We start from the raw sequence: 22,844 nt of genomic DNA on the forward strand, positions 1-22,844 counted from the left end.
TGGTGTGCAGTGCCATCTGTGAGCTGGCCGGCTCCCTCCTCTCCTTTACTCTCTTTGTCCCTGTGACCCATACTGCCTCCTAAGGTTCTCAACCTCTGGTAGAACAAGAGTGGATCCGTGTTTTATCTGCAAAAACTGTTAGGTGTTTGCAACGACACTGAAAACTCATTTCTAGTGGTAACCCCACGAGGTGTACATCTTAAGTTATGGGGAAGACAGTGTGGTCTTGAATGGGCCATCCCCAACATCAGTTAAAACTCATTTCCCAATAAAGCCACATTTGAAGTTACTGAGGATGAAGACTCTGTTGGCTACCTTTCTCTTGTAACAAAACACCTGATGAGAAGCAACTTAAGGGAGGAAGAGGTTATTCTGACCCTCAGTTTGAAGGAATACAGTCCATCAGGGTGGGGATGGCATGGCCGTACTGGGAGTGTGTGGTCAAGACTTGTTCGTATCTTCAGCAGATCAGGAAGCAGAGTGGGGACAGGAGGCTCAGCTGGGTTGTAAATCTCAAGGCCTGTACCATACCAGGCCACTTCCTCTAGCAAGGCTTTGCCTCCTAAAGATTCCACAACCTTGCAAAACAGTGCCACCAGGTGGGGACCAAGTGGTTAAACACATGAGCCTGTAGGGGACATTTAACATTAAACTATAGCAAGGACTTTGCCATTTTGTCGTTCAAGTTGTTACATAGCTCTGTTCCGAGCAGTCAGGCGCTTCCTCACACCAAGGTGCCTGAGTGGGCCTCAGTCCAGTTCCCCCTTCGTTTTCTGTGCCCATTTTTCCATCTGTTTCCTTTCTGTGCTGCCTGGGATGTGGAGCCTCTCTCTGTGTTTGCTCAAAGTTCAGTCACTGTGTTTCCAAAGGTTTCCTCTCCTAATTCTCAGCCTTTGAGCCTGCCAGTGTTCTCAGTCCCGCTCGCTCTGCCTGCCTCCCCACATCTCCTTCCCTTTTGCGTTGCACTTGGCCCATTCATATAGTGGTTCATTTAACAGTAGATGTTTAGTTCCTTTGCCATTCTAGGCACTATGCTAAGCTCCTAGAATGGAAAGGCAAAAACATGAAAAAAGATACTTGCTGCTCCTGAGGGTTCTTATGGGAGCCGTAGGAGCAAACAGTTGAGTAGAGAAATGCAGACTCCTGCATACTGCTCCCAACATAGCATCCTCCAGGGCTCCCCAGTGCTATAGGACAATATCTGAGCTCATTGACGAGCACAGCAGCTTCCCCCGACCCATCATGCTCCCACCCATGACTTTGGCCCCGTTCCTCCAGCAATTTCATCTCTTACCATTTCTTCCCTTCGAGATGTACTTCACCCAGCTTGATCTGCTTGCTGGTCCCCAGCTCTGTGCTCTGTGGTCTGTCATCTCTTGTCTTGTCTCCATGAATAATGAGCTGTAGTTATTATTCTCCTGATTAACCCTACTAATTTTTCCATGTCCTGTGTGTATGTGTGTGTGTGTGTGTGTGTGTGTGTGTGTATGCATAAATACACATGCTTATCCATGTGGAGGCCAGAGGTCAACCATGAGTGTCTTTCTTAGTCTATCTCCACCTTGTTTTTTGAGACAGGGTCTCTACTGAACCTGGAGCTCACCAGTGCAGCAACACTGGCCAGCAAGTCCCTCCTGTCTCTGCCTCCCCAGCACTGGGATTATAATTCAGTATCATGCCTGGCTTCTACATGGGTGCTGGGAATCTCAACTGAGGTCTTCATGCATACACAGCACTTTACCCAGTGAACCATCTCCATGACCCTAGTTTTAACATTTAAGCTAAAACAGGCCTGCTTATTTTACTCTTTCCTACTTAATATATTAGGCAGAGAGATTTAAAAAACTTAGTATCAAAACTCTTCAAATAAATTATTGTATGAGTCATCAATGAATAAAACAGAAGAAATGAGCACTTTCTTATAGACATTGGTGTGCTAATTCTGGTTTACCGTGCAGAGTTCTTTAATGAGAATGGTGAGTGTCCTAGTGCATATAGAAGCTTGGAATTGAGGTCTGGGTTGCCAGCCACAGCTTCAGCATCCTCACTGTTAAACCCCCTTTCTGCAGTGCGGGGAAGATTGTGACACCAAGACTTTGGGAATGGCTGGCTACCTGGTGGATTCAGGCTATTCTGATTGCAAAGTCTTTGAAACTCCAAAGACGCGTATAGGAGAAAATAATTTTAATCTTCACACAAATACTATGTAACAATAGTTTGTGTTCCATAAATTTAAGGGATGTAACTGAAAGGAACAGACAAACAAATTCTAATTACAAGCACCCTTCCCGGTCCCTTTTGATGCAAGGCGTCATGTACCCCAGGCTGACCTCTAACATACTATGCAGCTGAAGATGACCTTGAACCTCTGACCCTCCTGCTTCCATTTCTCAAGAAATGGGACTGCTGTTTCCATCAATTTATGCCTTAATTTGGCAGAAAATGCTTAATTTTATATCATTATGAGATCCTAATTATGCTACTAGCACCCCCCACCTTCTTTTTCTCTTCAGTAATCACTTTAATGCCTTTTACATAGCAACATGTGCTTAATTTGGCATATTGGGCCCAAACCTCAGTTGTCAGTGTCACCCCTGCACCTCATCAGTCACACGAGGAGACTGAGCAGAGTGACCCCGTATGGCTCAGTTGGTCCTGCTCTGATTTTTAAGGTCAGTCAAACAGTGGAAGATTAAAACGAGCACTAAGGCAACTAGCTCTGCTTACAGCTGTGCAACCCCTTATGTGGTCATCTACTACTGTACAATACATTGTTATACTCTCTTCCTTTCCGTCTGGTTTTTGAGAGAGGGTCCTATACACAACTGAGGCTGGAATTTACTTTGCAGCCCAGGCTGTCCTCATATCCATTTACCATCATCCTTCCTCAGCCTCCAGAGGGCTGGGATTACAGGCATGCGCCACCATGCCCGGCACAGTTGTATCTTTATAAGAACATGTACTCAGTAGAAGCCTCTGAGCCTCTCCTGGCATTTTAACTGAACATGGCACTTAGAAACCTGGGTGGTGACAATGTGCTTGCATGTACAGTTTTACAGCATGAAAAGACTTGCATGGATTTGAATTATTCAACAACATTTTTGCAACTCCAGATTTCCTAATTGATGACACATCTACATGTGTGCTAACACAGTGATCGTTTTGGCAGGAGACCCTTCATCCTGAAGTGGGCACTAGTAAATCAGCTTGGGCTGGGTTTATAAACTCATGGGGCCTGTGATTGTTCACATTGGGTACCACACACTTGAGTGTGTCTGTTAATAGTTTTTAAAATATTTTCTTGATGTAACATGAATCAAACATCTGTAGAGCCCTTGAAACGACTAGGCTGAGCTCCATTGTGTTGAAGGGAAGAGTGTAAGCCAACCATGGTCTAAACTTGGCTGTTCAGCGGGGTTGGCTTAGAAGGACCTCTGTGCTCTAATCAAGGAAGCGCCCAGGTGGGCTCTGCACCCTCAGGTGCTCAGCAGTTTGTCTGACCAGCACTGAATTGAAGCTGCACAGAGCAGGCTCTGTGAGGCTGTGGCACTAGCTCCCTCTGGTGAGGAATGACCAGGAAGGTCTCAGGTAGAAGTTGTCCCTGTTTGCTTCACACCCAGGGTAACCAGGTCGGCCTGGGGCTTCCCATCTGGATCTTCCTGGGGCTGCATTGGGGTTCCAGGGTCCCCATAGTCAGGGTTTCTGAGCTCCGCTCCCCGTTGGCTTCTTCAAATTCCTTGTACTTATGCTCTCACTTTTCTTTTTTAAAGAAATTTATTTTTTAAAGAAATTATAATTTTTATTATAAGTAAGTGCACCACATGTGTGCACAGCCTGAAGAAGTCAGAAGAGGGCATCATATCCCCTGGAACTGGAGTTAGAGATCATTATTAGCCACCATGTGGGTTCTGGGAACCGAACCTAGGTTCTCTGCAAGAGCAGCTGGTGCTCTTAACCCCTGAGACGTCTCCCCAGCCCCTTTATTCTTTTATTTTATTTTTCATTATGTGTATGTGTGTCTCTGTGTGGGTATGTGAGTGTGAGTGCAGTGCCCAGGGAGGCCAGAGGCTTTGGCTTCCTGGGGCTGGAGTGACAGGCAGTTGTGACCCTACTGATGTGAATATTGGGAATGGAACTGGGGTCCTCTGCAAGAGCAATATGCACTCTTAACCACTGAGTCATCTCTCCAGCCTATATTCTGATTTTCCTAAAAAGTATTTTTATTTTTTTTCTTTGACAGTTTCAGACGTGCATATAATATATTTTGAATGTGTTCACACTCCATTCTCTTCCCCTCCCTCTATCCCCACCAAACCTCTTTTTCCCAACAAATCCCCTTCCAACTTTTAGGTTTTCTTTTGTAGTCTGCTGAATTTAATTAGGGTTGCTTGCCTGAGCATGGGTAGGGGGTTATTTACTGACATAAGAGCAACTTACCAGTTGTTACACAACTGAAGAAAATGACTGCCCTTCCCCCAGCAAGCATTAACTGCCAATAGCTTCCGTGTCGGAGGGGTGGGGCCTCATCTAAGTTATGCTCTGTTTTCAATCATTTTTATGTCTTTACAAGTCACTTTGGGAAGCGTGAGGTCAACATAACAAAGAAGGAGGCTGTTTCTGTCACTTCTCTTCACCTGCATACCTCAGGTTCACCCGGCTTGGGAGGCCTGCAGTAGTAGATAGGCGGAAAACGGCAGCTAGTGGATCACTTGTTTTAATGTCCTGAATTAAGGAGCCAAGTGTCTGCCAGTATACCCTGTGCCACCTACAGGGCTAAAGGAAAAGTTCAGGCACGGGTTGGTTTGAAATTTTCAGGCACATGTTGGTGAGGCTGGAATTCCTTTCCTGCCCAGGTATGGATTTTGTGGTTGCCTTCAAGTCTATACAACTGTTTCCTACTAGTCTGTGCAAATGTCTGTGTGTGTAGGCTGGAGGTCGAAGTTGAGTATCTTCCTTAGTATTTTGAGATAGGGGCTCTCACTGAACTGAAGTTTACTGATTCAGTTAGACTTGCTGGCTAGTGAACCCCAAGGATTCTCCTGCTTCCCCAATGCTGGGATCAAGGGTGCACTGCCATGCTGGGTTTTTTATGTGGGTTCTCGGGGATCAAAGCCAGGATCTCATGCTGCTGAGGCAAGTACTTTATCAACTGAGCCCTCCGCCCAAACAGAACAAATCCCAGAGGCACAGATGGTAGGAATTGTTAGGAAGAGAGAGTGAAGGCGTTTGCCTGAGGCTGGGCTGTGAGGCAGGGCGGCTTGGGACGAACTCATTCAGGGCTTTGATTTATAGGTTCACACTTGAATTTCACTCTAGGAGATACCAATTCATGGATGATTTTAGAACCGGAAAATGGCGTTTTTACTACATCATTTCCCAGAATTCAGCCTGGTACCACTCTTTGAGATGGAGGCGGGGGTGGGGGTGGATGGGGGGCGTTGCAGAAAAGTGTGGAATTCCCGAGTTTAGAGGAGCCACAGTGCAGGTGGAGTCGTAGTGGTGGGATATGAAGTAGTGTTTTCAGGGAGAGAGGGAGGAAGGGTCCAGGTGCCCCCAGTTTTGAACTAGGTGATTGGGAGGCTAAGAATATTGTGAACTCTACAGATAAAAGAATTGAGTGGGCTTGAGGAATGAACCTAGGACATGCTGAAATCCAGGAGGCTCTGGGAAATCCAGTAGAGACAACAACCGCACCCCAATATCAATGTCTTGTCTTCTTTTTCATGTCAACAGTCTGGCTTCTTTGCCGACCCCTCCCAGTCCAAACCAGCTTCCCCATTCTTATCAAGGTTCTTCTGACTCGAGACAGTCAGTACTTTAGAGGACCCCAATGCCATGGGCGTAGAGATGAGGGTGTCAAGAGCTCTGCTGCTGCCGCCTCCTCTTCCTCCTTTTCTTCCTCCTCCTTCTCCTCCTCCCTCTCCTCCACCTCCAAATGAGCAGCTTATGACCTTTGAGCATCTGATTCTCTTGCCTCCTCCTCCCAACTTCTGTACTGAGTGCACCACCTTGCCCATTTTGTATGGTTCTGGGGATTGAACCCAGGGCTTCGTGCATGCCAGGCAAGCACTGTACCAACTGAGCAGCACCTCGTTCCTCATGTCAGCATCTTGCCATCTATTTCTAACATGTGAATCTACTTCACAGGACTAGCTTTGATGATCTCTGAAAATTCTTACTCCCTTTCTGACATTCTGCCTCACATCAACCCACCTAGGAAGAATCTCCTACCTAGGGTGGTTCCTGGACCCTGATGTCCACTGACGGAGCCCAGAATGGAAAGCTTAGTGATAGTTTCCTGGGCTTTCTACCTATTTATTAGCCTAATAGACAATTTGTAGTTTCTGGTCTTCAGTCTTTTTTTCTGTTTTTGGATAGGGTCTTTTTAAAAAAAACTATTTTATTTATTATTTTTATTTTATGTGTATGTGCGTATTGCCTGCATGTAGGTAAGTGCACCTGTGTTGTGCAATGCCTGAGGAGGACAGAAGAGACTGTTGGATCCCCTGGAACTGGAGTTAGGGACAGTTGTTAGTTGCCATGTGGGTGCTGGGATTCAAACCCGGGTCTTCTTCAAGAACAGTCTGTGTTCTTAACCACTGCACCCTCTCTCCAGCCTTTGGATAGGGTCTTATGTAGCTCATATTGGTCTTAAACTCTGATCCTCCTACTTCTACCTCCTGAGTGCTAGGATTAGAGGCATGTACCAACTGAGTTTATGTAGTTCTTAGGATCAAACCTAGGGCTTTGTGCATGCTGGGCCAGTACTCTACCAATTAAGTTACATCCCCAGTCCTCGATCATTGTTTTAAAGTCCTGAGCAGTTAGCTCACTCGTCTGTCTGCAAGGCCCATTGTTCTGTTTCATCCTCATGGACAGGCCTTGGCACCCTCCCCACATTCCTTGCCAGAGACCTTAGGGAAATGTGAAGTGTCCAGGTGCACAACGCACCCTGTGCCTTGCATTCACTTGGCACCATTGACGAAAGCATCTCGCGTCTTGCCTCACAGGTTTTGAACATTCCTTTAGACTCTGCCCTCTGGTTATAGGGACCCATGACTAGATAGCCGATCTCCACACCACATTGGAGGCCTCTAGGCGGCTGGTTCTGGTGTCTCCTTGTAGGCTATTTTTGCCGATGGTTGCAGTTTGGGTTTGACAGTACCTTCATCTGTCCCATGCAAACTGCCTGTGTGTTTATGATTTGAGGACTGCAGAAATAAACTGAACTGGGGAGAAGGCTGGGAGCATCCAGGGCCTCCATGACGGGATTAGTCAAACATCTTCAATCACTTTCTTCCCATTCTGAAGACTTCATATAATTAAAACCATTCCCAGCCAAATGCTAAATAAATTTTGCACATGCTGCTTGAATTACTGTGCAGTTGTATCCCAGGGTGGCTTTCTTGGAGATTAATATTTCACTAAAACTATTCCTGGGGGTAGGCCGAAGCCAGCAGCTATGGAAACCCAGGATTTACTTTGTGCAGTGAAACTTTAGGACAGGCCTGCTTTTTGTATCCTTTTTAGATAGGCTGCTCATTTGAAAAAACAAAAAAAACGAAGCACATGTGGTAAGAGCCCTAGCTTGTGTTTGTATCTGCTCATGTATAACGTGGTGAGAAATGTGGTTCTGAATCCTATCACATAACTCAGGCATGCAGTGAGAGCTGGTGCTCATCGAACCCTGCTGTGGTTAGGATGTAGTGTGTCCCCTGAGCTCGCTTTGGAGCTTGGTCTCCAGCACTGCAATGTGGGAGGTGATGGAACCTTTGGGGGGTAGACCTCATGGGAGGTCTTTAGGTCATTGGGGGTGAATATCAATGATTTTTCTCATTGCTATGACAAAATACCTAACAAAAACAGCTTAAGGAAGGAAAAGTTTTATTCTGGCTCACAGTTTGAGGGTGAGGTCTACCATGGCAAGCTCATCACAGCAGCAGGAGCATGAAGTGGCTGGTCACATCACATCCACAGTCAGGAAGCACAGAGAGAAGAATGCTAGTGTTCAGCTCATTTTCTTCTTTTTATTCAGCCTGGGTTCCTGCTTATGAGATGGTGCTACTCACATGGAGGGTGGGTCTTCCTTTCTCAGACTTTTCTGCCAACAGTCTCATAGACACACCCAGAGATATGTCTTGTAGGTGACTCCAAGTCCAGCTGAGTCCAGTCAAGTTGACAGTGATTAATCATCACAAGATATGACCATAGCCAAGATTAATGTAGTTCTCACTGGGACCCAGTTAGTCCCAGAAGCTCTTTAGCTTTTTGTCTGACCATCGTTCCATTGTAGTGCCATCTTCCATGAGGTGACTCAGCCAAGGAGCCCCTCATCAGAGTTAGTGTCATGTTCGTTGGATTGTCAGTCTCCAGAAATATAAGCATCAATTCATGTGACTTTTGTTCTTTTGCTTATGAATATGGTAGATCATAGTTACTGAATTTTGAATAGTGAATAACTTTTACATCTTTAGAAGAAGCCCCATGCTATCATGTTATAAAAAGTCATGAGAAAACAATTCTTATCTGTTGTTGAATCCTGTTTGATGATGTTGTATTATGGATTTTTATGTCTGTATGCCCTGTGGTTTTGAGTTTTCTGTTTTTGTGTTATGTTTGTCTGGGATTGCTATCAAGATCATGTTAGTTTGATGGACTGTTGGAAAGTTGGACTTTTTGCTTTGATTTTCTGAAAGAGATTGCATAGATTGTATTAATTCTTCTTGAAGCAGTTGGTAGAATTTTCCAGCCAAAACAATATGAGTCTAAAGATTTGAGGGTGGGATCGATTAAGTTAGGGATTCTTTTTTTTCTCTCTCTTTTTCATGAGTGTGTGGATATCAGGGTATTGAACCTAGGGCCTCACACATACTAGGAACACACTGTACTACCAAACTGTATCTTTGTATTTTCACTTTTATTTTGAGATACGATGTCACTAAGGTGCCCCAAATGATCTTGAAGTCACTCTGTATCCCAGGAAGGTCTTGAACTGGCTATACTCCTGTCCTTAGCACCTCCAGTAGCTGGGTCACAGCCCTGCACCACCCAGCTTGAAATCTCTTTATAGTTACAGCGCTGCTTGAGTTATCTCTGTCTGACTGGATGTGTTAAGGTAGCACTTTGTGCTTTTCAAAGAACTCGTCCATTTTTACATAACTGTCAAATCTACATGTATTGAGTTTTCCCTAATATTTCCCTACTGTATTTTTGATATCTGCAGGGTCTGTGATAATCTGTTTTAATACTGATATTAGTAACTTGTGTCTTTTTTCTTCTTCTTTATTTAATTTTATAGATTTTTTTCCAAGAATCAATGATAATTTTCTTTGCTCTAGAGTCCTTACTTGACATTAATATAGCCTCCTAATTCCTTTTCACTAACTGTTGCACCATATAAAAATTTCATCCTTTCATTAAACTTGCCCATATTGTTAGACTCGAAGTTAGTTTCTTATAGAACATCGTTGGGTTGGGTCAGGTCTTTTTTTTTTTCCAAATCTACTTTGCTGATAGCTATCATTTTTATGTTTTAAAAAATTATATTTTATTTATGATTATTTGTGTATATCTATGTATGTGTATGCCATAGCATGCATATAGAGGTCAGAAGACAGCTTGTGAGAGTCACTTCTCTCCTACTATGTGGGTCCCAGGGATTGAACTCAAGTTGTTAGACTTGGCAGCAAAGCACCTTGACACTGAGCCATCTTGGTGGCCCTCAATAGCTACCTTTAACTGGTAAATTTGATCATTGGCATTTAATGTGATTATTTCTATTATTTATATAGTTGGGCTTAAGTCTACCATTTTGTTGTTTGTCATCTGCTTTTTTAATTTTGTTTTGGCCTGTCTCCCCTTTCCTTCCCCCTCCCCCTCCTTCTCCCCCTCCCCCTCTCCCTCTCCCTCTCCCTCTCCCTCCTTTTGCTTTTGGTTGACAAAGATCTCATGTAGCCCCAGCTAACCTGCACTCATTAGGCAGCTAAGGCCTCCTGCCTCCACACCAGAGTGCTCAGATTACTGGCATGCACCACCATGCTTTGGCTTGTCTGTAGTATTCTGGGTGCATCTCTTTACCTTGTTTCCTTAGGATCTGCTTTAGGCATTACATATGCTTAACTTGGTACTGCCTGCTGATGCCATTTTGCCAATTTGAGTGAAGCCTAAGTCTAAGAAACCATTCCCCATTTGTATCCTGATGTTCTCTTCCATTTATGATGAAATTGTCTCAGGTAGGTCCTTTACTTATAGCCACATCAGAAAGTATTAGAATATGTATCACACAGAAAGCTCATGAAGGAAACATTTGCCCATATTTCAGTTTCTTCCTTCTGATACTCCAGATTTTTAACACCCTTTTCTATTTAGAAAATTTCCTTTAGTGTAAGGCAGTGCCATTGGCCACAAATTAACATTGTTCTCCTTTGAGATGGTCTTGATGTCTCTGTCTCTCTGTCTCTGTCTCTGTCTCTCCTTTCTTCCTGCCTCCTTCCTGCCTCTTTCCTGCCTCCTTCCTACATTCGTGCCTTATGGCCTTTCTTTTTTGAGACAGGATCTTGTTATATATATGGCTTGGTACTGTCCCAGGGTGACCTTGAACTCAGAGTGATGCTCCTGCCTCAACCTCCTGAGTGCTGAGATTATAGAAGTGAGCAACCCCTTGTGTCTGCCACTTTCATTTCTGGATTGGTAACCCTTTTCGAGTATTGTGCCAAGTAGCACCTTTGGCCTCCCTAGTATCTCAAGCCCTCTGTCATTTGAACAGGCTTTTCCTCCTAGATCCCTGTAGCTCGGCAGTTTAGAGCACTGACTGCTCCTGCGGAGAACCTGTGTTTGCATCCCAGCACCTACATAGTAGCTAACAACCGTCCTCCAGTTCTAGGGGATCCTATGCCCTTTTCAGGTTTGTACGAGCAACTGCATGCACGTGGTGCACTTTATATGCAGGCAAAACACTCATATACATAAAATAAAAATAAAATCTTAACAAAAAAAGAATTTTTTCTTTGTCTTTAGTTTTCCTTAGTTTCTTGTGCTTTGTCATGTTGGTGACTTCCTGACTTTACCTGGGACTCTGGAGGCTTCTGTTTCTGTCCCAGTTTGGAAGTTTTAGGCTGGTTTTTCTTGATCCATTGCTCAGCCATTCCTCAGGCTTTCTTCCAATGGAGCACTGACGGCACAGTTAGATTCCTTTTGTCAAACTTCTACAGAGCCCCGAGAATGTTCTGCTTTTCTTCTTTCAGTCTGTTGCACTACTGAGTAGTCTCTATGGCTTTGCCTCTCAGAATGTCTCCTCCACTCTGCCGCTGTTATTACCGGTCATCTTATTTTTCAGTTCTGTAATTTCACTTTTTTTGTTCTATCTCCTATTTCTCTGACTTCTCCAACATGCCCTCTACATTTCTGCCAGCAGCTCCTTCCTAGAAATCAGAGATGACTATGTCAGTCTCCTGTTAAGATTATTGTCTATGAAATAAAGTTTCACAATTTGTACAAGATCCTGCTGATCCTCCCAGATCTGAGCCCAGCTTGATCTTTCCAGTTTTAACCTCTGTTGAGTCTTCTTGCCCACCACTGACATTCAGGCATGCTGCGCACTTAAGATCCTGTTAGGCCTTCTGGCTCACTGCCTTTCTTTGCTCTCAGGAAGGATAGTTTAGAAGTTCAGAGCAGTGCCGTTGAGCCGCCTATGTTTAAATTCCAGCCTCTGTTATTTTCCAACAGGGTGTCTTGGGGGAACTTTTCCTCTCCATACCTTAGTTTTCCCATTCGAAGAAAAAGTAAGCAACAATAACATCTACATCAGAGGCTTTTTATGAGGCTTAAATTAAATAATCTTCACTCAGCTAACTACCTGGACACAGGGCAAGGTCTTGATAAATGTATTCTGTGAATATAATTAGTAGTTAAATTAGCACCCTGAGTAGTTCACCATTCAATTTGAATGCTGCCTCTCTATGGAGTCTTTATGAGTTCTCCCTGTTGCTGCCCTGTGGTTAGAATTAATTACTCTTTCCCAATTGCCCTGTAACATTTAATTCACATTACTTTGTCACATTACTTACGTCTCCTTCTTCTTGTGTTGTAGGTAGCTTGACTACAAATCTCTCCCACTGGCCATGTTTGTTTATTCGTTTCTAGATTCATTCATTCATTCAAAGGAAGTACTTGGAGTTGAAGCACTGGGTACCTAGAGAGGTGAACAAGTATGAACCCTCCCTTGGGGCATTCTTAGTCCCTTGGCAGCAGCAAACCGCTTTACTAAATAAATTCTTCTAGTGGGGCTTCACCAGTGTTTACTGACCTAAAACAAGCAGGCTATCTACCTTGGGAAAGGAAGGCAGTCTGCTTCTAGACAGAGAGGTAGTCTGCCTCTAGGCCAAAAGGCCTAGGTTCTAATGGAAGAGTGGGATTCCCTGAAGGTGAGTTACTCCTTCCATGGTCACTGAGTGTCAGTCTACCCAATTATGGTAGGAGACTCTAGTAACAAATAGAGGAGCTAAGGCACTTCCCTTGTATCCTTAGTCAGGATCTTAGGTGGTTCATGGTGCAGAACTCAGAGGTGAAACAGCCTTTCTGGGTGCTGATGGGGTCTCGATATGTCTGGAAATGACTTGCTGCTGTGGGTTGGCAGGAGGAAAGTCAGTGGCTGGCAGGTAACATATTTCATGTGTCATCCCTGGGTGCTCATCAGTCCTGTAGAGGAAATTGGGTTTTTGAGTACCTGTCATTTCTCTGTGACCATGTGCATTCCCTCTGTAGCCTGTGTATAAGGACTGTCCGTTCTAGCCTTCTCAGGTTCCCCATGACTACCCTGGTCAGTGTGTCAGTTGGTTTTATCATCATGATGACCAAAATAACTGACACAAACAAGGGAGGAATTGCTTATTCCTGCTCAGAGTTCCAGAGGTTTCAGTCCAAGCTTAGTTGATATCATACACCTGGCAGGTGGGAGTCTGCCACTGAGCCACAAATGCAACAGCTCCATGCGCTCAGGCAGAGGAGTGTGTAGTGGAGGCTGCTCACTTCATGTTGGGCAGGAATCAGAGAAAGGGGAATATAGGAAGGATTAAGGCAAGCCATAACCCCCAAGAACATGCTACCTCCTTCTCCAACTAAACCCCACCCTCCACAGTTCCATCTTCTCCCAACAGTCTGTTCATTTTTTACTCCATCAGTGGATGAATCCACTCATGAATTCAGGGCTCGGATCATTTCCCAAAAGTCTATCAGTTGGCAACTAAGTACAGGAACCTATGGGACCTTTCGTATTTAAGCATAACTGTCAGTTCCTGATGAATGTGGTGGGTCAGTGAGCCTCAGCAACCTGCTTTTTCACACAGTTGTACAAATCTGTAAAGAAATATAGATCTGGGGCTGGAGAGATGGCTCAGCGGTTAAGAACACTGACTGTTCTTGCAGAGGACCTGGGTTCGATTCCCAGCACCCACATGGCAGCTACGAACCGTCCTTAACTCCAGTTCCAGGGGAATCCGAAGCCCTCTTCTGACCTCCGCGGCATTGCATGACACGGGTGTACTCACATACATGCAGGCAACACACTCGTACACATAAAATAAAAATAATAAAATATTTAAAAAAAGAAATATAGATCCAAAACATAAAAGAATCACAGATTTGTGGAAAAAAGGAAATTAATTTTTCTTTTTTTGGTCTTTTTGAGACAGGGTCTCCCTGTAGCCCCAGCTGTCCTGGATTCACTATGGAGACCAGGCTGGCCTCGAATTTACAGAGATCGGCCTGCCTCTGCCTCCACGTGCTGGGATTAAAGGCATGGGCCACCACGCCCAGCGGAAACTAATTTTTTTAAAAAGATGTATTTTTAATTTTTAATTGTCTGTGTGTGTTTCTGTGTTTGTGCACTGTGGTTCAGAGGGCCAGAGGCATTGAATCCCCTGGAGTTCAAGTTATAGGCAGCTGTGAGCCACTGGATGTGGGTGCCAGGAACCAAATTCAAGTTCCCTGCATGAACAGTAGGCACTCTTAACTGCTGAGCCGTTCGTTTCTCCAGCTCCAAAGGGAACTGTTATACTCTGCTGGTGGGAATGTAAACCAGTTCACCCGCTAAGGAAGTCAGTATGAAGGTTTCTCAAAAAACTAAACATACATCTACCCTATGACCGATTATACCACCCCTGCGTATTTATCTAAAGGATTCAAAGTCAACACATCACAGAGATACTCATAAATGTTTACTGCAGCACTGTTTACAATAGCTAAATTATATAACCAACTTAGATATCCAGTAACAGAGGAATGGATAAGGAATATGCAGTTTTTCAGCCATAAAGAAAAGGAAAGTTATGTCATTTGCAGAAAAATGGATGCAACTGGAGAGCATCAGATTCTGCGAATTCAGCCAGTCTTAGAAAGACAAATAGAGTATGTTTTCTCCTCTGCATTTCCTAGATTTATATGGATACATAAATCATGCATGTATATATGACATGAGAGTAGGAGCAAAACTGTCTAGGGGTCAAAGGGAAACTGGAGGGGAGGGGGAGAAAATGGAGGGTAGGGAGTTATTTGGCAGAATATGTTAAATAGACAAGATGTACATGTGCAAAAACTTAAAAAATTAAAGAAAAAGCAAAATAATAAAAGAATTGCAGATCTAAGCCAGGTGAACACCTATCTCAATGTTCTTGAGGCTCAGGAAGTACTAGAGTCTGAGGCTAGCCTGGGCTAAAAAATAAGACCCTCCTTGGGGCTGGAACGATGGCTGAGCAGTTAAGAGCACTGGTTGTTCTTGCAGAAGACCCAGGTTCGAATCTCAGCACCCACATGACAGCTAACAACTGTCCATAACTCCAGTTCCAGGGGCTCCGACAGCCTCTTCTGTCCTCCTCTGGGCATTGCATGACATGGGTCCACCTACCTACATTCAGGCAATAGACTCATACACATAAAATAAAAATAATAAATAAAATATAAATAAATGAAAAACATAAAATCATTAAAAAATAAAATCATTAAAATAAGACCCTCCTCAAAGAAACAAACAGGAAAAAAACAAAACAAAACAAAACAAAACAAAAAAAAAAAAAACAACTAAGGATCTTGTGCTTTGGTTCCCTTTTCTTCCTGGTCCTTACTTTCTTGTCAAGAGAAATAGAGACAGGAGGGTGCTGTGCATCCTGTGTGAAGCGAAGTGTTGTTGTAAGTATTGTAAGGACAGTAACAAGATTTGATGCTGCAGGGCTGGCAGTGTGAGTGTGGGCATGTGGAACGGGTTTCTCAGCACTCTGGAGCTATGCAAGTGATCCCTTGGTTCCCTTTTCTTCCTGGTCCTTACTTTCTTGTCAAGAGAAATAGAGACAGGAGGGTGCTGTGCATCCTGTGTGAAGCGAAGTGTTGTTGTAAGTATTGTAAGGACAGTAACAAGATTTGATGCTGCAGGGCTGGCAGTGTGAGTGTGGGCATGTGGAACGGGTTTCTCAGCACTCTGGAGCTATGCAAGTGATCCCATTTATTCTTCGTACACACTCGTAAATGAAGCCAGTGATAGAAACCGCCAGTTAGGCTGAAGAGAGAGGCTTCCTGTGTAGTACAGCAGGCTGTGAAAATAGGCACAGAATTTACAGGATTTTATGTCCACACAGAGCTGTGTGAGACTTTTATTTCATGATCCATTAGGGCATTGCTATCTAGAAATCTAATTCCCTTCCTTCCTGTACCAGGGAAGTTGGCCTGCAGATCTCACTAATGTGGGGCCAGACTGCTGTGTCCCCACTAGCTGGGGTGTGAGTTTTGGCTGGTGGGAAGGAAGAGGAAGCATGTGTCCTTGATCTTTTACCTCTTGCTTCCTTTCTACTGTGAACTTAGGAGGCTGGCTTCTCAGAATGTCTAGTCCAAATTCCAGATAAAAACCCTACCCATGGGGGCTGGAGATATGGCTCAGTGGTTTAAGAGGACTTGTTGCTCTTATAAAGGACTTGGATTTGGTTCTCAGCATCCACATGGCAGCTCACAACTGTTTCTAATTCCACTTCCAGGGAATCAGACACCCTCTTCTGGCCTTCTCAGGCACTGCACACACAATGCACTTAAATACCTGCTAGCAAACATACACACACAAAATAAAAATAAATCCTTAAAAAACACCTGCACTTACTCATGGGCTTTTTCTTCTGAGGATCTCTCCAAGGATCCAATGCACACCACCAAGCCTTCTCTGTTGGACTCATGATGACACCAGGTCTAAGGTATGAGGCAATCTCCTGGGTAGGTAATGATCTTTTAGTCATTTCTTTTTTCTTTTCAGTATCTGAGAAGTCAGCCAGGGCCAGCAAGTTCAGAGCCCTGACTTGCTGAAACCAACATCACCAAGGATGGCCTGTTCTTACCAGATACTTCTTTGTTCCTTACAGCCTACCTCTCCAGGTAGCAAAAATTACAGTGAGATTATCAACCTGAGAGTCACCTGCACAGGGCCTTACATACCAGGGAAGGCTGCCTGTGCTGCTGAAGTATAGGGTGCAATGTACCATCACCAGGTACGTACATTTTGTTGCACACTTTGTTGTTCAGTGATTACACTTGGTTTAAATGGGTAGACTTAGGCTGAAGGGAATGCAAATTTGTAAATGGGAATGAGGTTACCTGTAAAATGGAGGTCAGGGAAAATAGCATACCATGCATCCAATTAACCATTCAGTCTAGGAGATGGCACTCACAAGACAGGATGTGCTGTCATCTTTATCAGGAGAGTGGAGTGTGGTCAGGAAGACAGGGTTCTGGGATAGAAGTTATCTTGTAGTTTGTTAGTAATTAGGTAAAGGAGATTTTGGCTAATATATGAAAGAAAACTGTTGTAAAGTTAGGATAAGAATTGGGGAGCTAGGGAGGTGGTTCCCATGTGTGTAAGAACCCTTGATGCACAAGCATGAGGACCTGAGTTTGAATCCCCAGCACCCACTTATAAAAACAGGTGTAACCATATGCATGCCTGTAACCTCCTCTGGCGGGGTGGGGGGGGTCAGAGATAAGAAGATTGCTAGGTCTTGCTGGCTGCCAGCCTAGCTCCAGATTCAGTGAGTGTCAAGGCAATAGGTGGAGAGTAATAGAGCAGGACACCCAGCATCCTCTTCTGGCCACCACATGTGTTTATGGGTGCACACACCTACACACATGTGTGTGCATACACCACAAACATACACCACATTCTCTCTCTCTCCCTCCCTCCCTCCCTCCTGCTTTCTCTCCTTCACACACACACACACACACACACACACACACACACACACACATCTCTCTCTCTCTCCCTCCCTCCCTCCCTCCTGCTTTCTCTCCACACACACACACACACACACACACACGGATTAGTAGATGCTGAAATGCTGGTTGAGTGGTTCTACAGCACTCTCTAGAAATGACTTTTTTCTGGAAGGGTGTTTAGTTAACCCAATGAGTTATCATTTGCAGAAAGCCCTGGCTTTGAAAATATCCAGCTTCATTGTTCTCCCTCCCTCCCTCCCTCCTGCTTTCTCTCCACACACACACACACACACACACACACGGATTAGTAGATGCTGAAATGCTGGTTGAGTGGTTCTACAGCACTCTCTAGAAATGACTTTTTTCTGGAAGGGTGTTTAGTTAACCCAATGAGTTATCATTTGCAGAAAGCCCTGGCTTTGAAAATATCCAGCTTCATTGTATTTCTGCCCTCCCCAGCATAATTCCCAACATCAGTGTGTCTCCAAGACTGAATCTCAGGCTTGTGCCAGGGGTTCTCTGCTTACAAATTACTAAACCATTGTTGGCTTGTGGTATTTATTGTCTTTTGAGGACTTTGCTATTTTAACTTGTTCTCCACTAGGAACATTGAGTTTTGGGCCCAGGGTTTGGAGCTCTAATGCTCTAGTAGAGGCACTGGAAGCTTCCTGGCTGTTGGTGAGACACATGGGATCCCCAAACCCCAAGGACAGCTTAGGCTGGACTGTGAAGTAGTGATGTTTGCTCTAGAACAGGCTTCTTATGTTGGTGCTGTGAACACTTTTAAACCAGCTTATTCTTTGTGGCAGAAGGCTGTGGTGTTTATTATAGGATGTTTAGCAGCCCTTCCCCCCCCATACCAGTGTCACTTTTCATTGTAGCTATGACACCAGAAATGATCTTAAACACTTGTCAAATGTCTGCCAGAAGGCAAAACTGCTTGGGCTGAGAACCAGTGCTCCAGGAGCTGAGCAGGATGGAGAGCTTCCTGGGGGAGCACAGCACAATACTGCACTAAGATGTGGCTGAGCACTTGGGTCCTGTATCTTTATGCTGGTTGGTAGTGTCACAATGACCTGCCTGCACAGGCTCACAAGGGTCATGTAGGACAACACTTTTCAAACTCAGCTGGACATCATAGAAAATGAAATTTTGGGGCTGGAGAGATGGCTCAATGGTTAAGAACACTGACTGTTCTCTCAGAAGAGCCGGGTTCGAATCCCAGCACCCAGATGGCAGCTAACAACTGTCCGTAACTCCAGTTCCAGGGGATCTGATGGCCTCTTCTGTCTTCTGAGGGCATTGCACGGCATGGGTGCACTTACCTACATGCAGGCAATACACGCATATACATAAAATTGTAGAGGGATCTGGCCCCTGCTGGTGGCAGCTGGGTTATCTGGGTGGTAGTCCAACCCCATTGGCATGGGATAAGCAAAAGGCTCGAGGTACTGATCCACTGACCACTGTGGGCAACAGAGTAATTAAGAAGCCTTCAGTTGGGTCCTCTTCCACTGCTCAGGGGGACTATGGTGCTGCAAGCCCACAAGGGCCACATGGGCAAGAAGCAAGGAGCTCACATGTAGCTTCCCTCTGACGGGACAGAGATGTATGTACAAAGTCTCCTCTCAGCACTGCCAGGGCAGGTGTCAGCATTATTACTGTGAAGCTCCTGGGCATGTTCCGCCTTTGACAATGCAACACAATCTCGTTATCTACAAAGTTCACACTCAAGAATTGCAGAGTAGAATTACAAACAACAAGAACAAAATCCTAAAGCCCCTCAAATCCTCCATGTTTTAGGTAAGTTTAGGGAGGGCTTTGTATTGGGCTGTATGTATTGCCAGCCTTGGTCGCAGGCAGGTTAAATGTAGATCATCAGGTCAGAGGGTAGAAAAGGAGGTACAATGGTGAGAGTATCTTTGGCATCTCAGGGGCAACTAAGACCAATAGTTTGAAGAGATGTTGGGGCAGTGCCCTCAGTGTGATCTGAGATCTCAGCCTTCCCAGGGGTGCGATGTCAAAACTGTCTCCCCAATAGTGCCAAGGTCCTGTGCCCTTTTTGCTCTCTCTCTCACTGAATTTATGTACAGTGGGCTCTCTAAAGGCTTTGTGCCCTGTGATAGCATAAGAGATCACATGCAGAAGATGTCAACTGTCTCTAGTGAATCAACATAGAAGAGATCAGAAAAATGGACAATACCTATATTTTGTTTCAGAAAGCATAGTATGTTTTCATTTAAAAAGTTCTTTATGGGGATGGAGAGATGGCCTAATGGTTAAGAGCACTTGCTGCTCTTGCAGAGGACCCAGGTTCAGATCCCAGCTCCCACATGGCAGCCAACAACCATCCTTAACTCCAGGTACAGGGGAGCTAATGCTGCCTTCAGATGATGGTCTCTGTGGGCATTGCACACACAGGTGCACTTACATGCATGCAGGCTAAACACTCAAATACATAAAATAAAAATAAATACATAGAATTCTTTAAAAAAGAATAGGGATTTAATATCACAGTGATTGTTGAATACTACCACTTCATGTTAGTCTAATGAAGAGATGTAAGAATACTTGAGTAGGAAAAGAATTCAGGTTTGGAGCTGGAGAGATGGCTCAGAGGTTAAGAGCACTGACTGCTCTTGCAGAGGACCTGGGTTCGATTCCCAGCACCCACATCACAGCTATGAACCATCCTTAACTCCAGATTCCAGGGGAATCTGAAGCCCTCTTCTGACTTCTGCAGCATTGCATGACACGGGTACATTCACATACATGCAGGCAATACACGCATATACATAAAATAAAAATAAATAAAATATTTAAAAAAAAAGAAAATGAGATTTTGTTCATGAGGTCTGGGGTGATGCCTCAGATTACACCCATTCTAACAATCTATCAATTAATGTTGATGCTGCTCATCCTTGAATCGCCCTGGGGAGTAAGGATCTAGGTCAAGCATCTGTAAACTATGGCCATTGAGATTGTTCTGCATTTTGTGAGTAAATGTGTATTACGCAGCCACTCACTCATTGACATATTATCTGTGGTTACTTCTGTGTGTTTTTGTTTATGAGATATGGTCTCTTTGTAGCCCCAGTTGGCGTGGAACTCACTATGTAGACCAGGCTGGCCTCAGTCTCACAGAGATTCACCTGTCTCTGCCTCCCGAGTGCCGGGATTAAAGACATGTACCATCATGCCCAGCCTGTGGCTACTTTTGTACCACATGTCAAAGCTTTTGGGTAATATATGAAAGAAAAGTGTTGTAAAGTTAGGATAAGAATTGGGGAGCTAGGGAGGTGCTTCCCATGTGTATAAGAACCCTCAAGAGAGCCTAAAACATTTACATTTATGGAAAAGGCATGGACCTTGTAACATGTGATCCATGGAGGTATTCCAGTGGAGGTTCCTCTTTGGGATGATCCATCCTGAGCTTGTCCTTCCCCAGCTTGAACCTGTCTTATTTAACTGTCTTCCTCCTGCCCCTGGCTCCTGCCGTCCACCCACTGGCACTGGGCATAGGAGAGTTGTGGGAAACATCTCCCTGCTACAGCAAGGCTCTGTCTTACATGTGGTTACCTCAGAGTCCTAAGGAAGTATGCTGCTGAATGTTTGCCTTCATGTATATTTGTGTACCACATGTGCTCCTGGTTCCTGTGGAGGCCAGAAGAAAGCATCAGATTCCTTAGAAATGGAGTTACAGATAGTTGTAAGCCATCATGTGGGTGCTGGGAACTGAACCTGGATCCTCTTCAAGAGTAGCAAGTGCTCTTATCTACTGAGTCATTTCTTTAGCTCACCAGTACATTTTCACTTAGTCATGTGGCCTGTGTTTTTCTGAGAGTCTAGAAATGTGATAGATTACATTTATTTACTAGCCAAGCTTTGCTCATGCTAAGCAGGCGCTTTACCACTGAGCTACATCCCTAGCTCTCGCTGTTTTCTTTTATTAAAGTGAAATAAGATCTTTTACTGAAAGTTAAGCCCTATTCATAATGTGATATGAATGGGAACTTTCTTCAATTTTCATACCTCTAAAAGAGAACTACCAATGCTGTTAACAAAAAAATTAATGTTTGGTTTCAAGATTTTGTAAGTGAAGTATCCTTCATAATTCACTACTGTGCCTTACCAGCCCTTTACTATTATTGGATTTTAATATTATGGAAAGATATACATAAACCCGCAGTTCAGTGGCCTGAAGCACATTTGCTGTTTGTAATTTTCCCCACCATCCCAGACTCTTCATCTTGCCAAACTGAAACTTTGTACCCTGTACTCTTTGGCAACAACTCTGAGCCCTACCTCCTCTGATACCTGGTAACTATTGGGTCTACTTTCTGTCCTTATGACTTTGACACTGGTAGATAATGAGAAGTCATGCTGTTTGTATCCTTGTGACTACTCAGATAGCTTAGTATGATGTTTCAGAAGTTCCTTTATGCTGTAGCACGTGTCAGTTTCCTTCCTTGAACCACATTGCATTTGTAGGTCTGCGGGTGGACATCTGGACTCCTTCCACCTCTTGACTCTTGTGATAATGAGCCTGTAAACATTGGCCTTCAAATTCTGTTCAAGTCCCTGCCTTCATCTCCTTTGGGCAGATACCCAGAAATAGAAGTACTTGGTCATATGGTAATTCCATTTTAATGTTTTCAAGGAACTGACACATGATTTTTCCATAGCAGCTACACAATTTTACGTTGTCACCAATGCCAAGGGCTCTAATTTCTCATTTTTTCAAACATTGGTTTATTTTCTGGTGGTTGTATATGTCAGTGCATGCTGATGTGCATGTGTATTGAAGATTCATGGGGGGGTGCATATAAATGTTTGTGCATATGCATGTGGAGGCCAGAGATCAGCCTTGGGTGTTGTTCCTCAGGACAGCTATCCACCTTGATTTTTGAGACAAGGTCTCTCACTGGGACCTGAGACTTGCTATTTGGACAGACTGACTGGCTGCAAGCTCCAGGGATCGTCCTGTCTTTGCTTCCTTAGTGCTAGGATTATAAGCATGTACCAGCATACCTGGCTTTTTATATGAGAGTGTTACACAACCATTTTACTGATACAGCCATCTCCCCAGCCCTTGTCTAACAGTGTTCTAACAGCAGCCATTCTGAGGGCTGTGAGGAAAATCTCATTGTAGTTTTGATTGGCACCTTCTTAATGATTATTGATGATGAGCATCTTCCCCTATGCTTATTGATATATTTTGTGGAGGAATGTCTGTTCAAGTCCTTTGCCTGGTTTTCAGTTACTTTGTAACTTTGTCTTTTGTGTTCATTGTGGTTTTGCCTTTTGTCTTTGTTCGAGTTCTCTATGTAGTCTGGATATTAACTCCTTGTCAGATTTATGATTTACAAATAATCTTCTCCCATTGTGTGGATTGCTTTTTCAGCCGGTTTGTTGTATGATACATAGAAATATTTGATTCTAATGGTGCTCAAGTTATCTATTTTTACATTTATTGTTTGTACTTTGGTATCACATCTAAGAAATTAGTTTTGAAATTTAGTATCACGAAGCTTATTTCATTTCCTTCCAAGAGTTTAATAAAAGTTTTAGCTGCACATTTAGGACTTTTATCCATTTTTAATTTG

At 44.0% G+C, this 22,844-nt stretch overlaps 1 protein-coding gene across 2 annotated transcripts in view; it reads left to right on the forward strand.

Annotated features, from left to right (window-relative positions):
• The window catches only part of Eva1a (eva-1 homolog A, regulator of programmed cell death), a 65,583-nt gene that overhangs the window by 14,488 nt on the left and 28,251 nt on the right, over nt 1–22,844 (forward strand). The window contains exons 1-2 of one of the 2 annotated variants that reach the window (XM_008841582.3): nt 16,157–16,226; nt 16,392–16,517. The exons of the other annotated variant lie outside the window; for it this stretch is intronic. Of the exons in view, the coding sequence (XP_008839804.1) occupies nt 16,503–16,517 (15 nt within the window). The 5' untranslated portion in view covers nt 16,157–16,226; nt 16,392–16,502. Of the gene's footprint in view, nt 1–16,156; nt 16,227–16,391; nt 16,518–22,844 lie in introns of those variants that run through there. 2 annotated transcript variants of the gene reach the window in all.

This window comes from Nannospalax galili, unplaced genomic scaffold (genome assembly GCF_000622305.1).
Source record: "Nannospalax galili isolate Female #2095 unplaced genomic scaffold, S.galili_v1.0 scaffold61, whole genome shotgun sequence".
Taxonomy (NCBI): Eukaryota; Metazoa; Chordata; class Mammalia; order Rodentia; family Spalacidae; genus Nannospalax; species Nannospalax galili.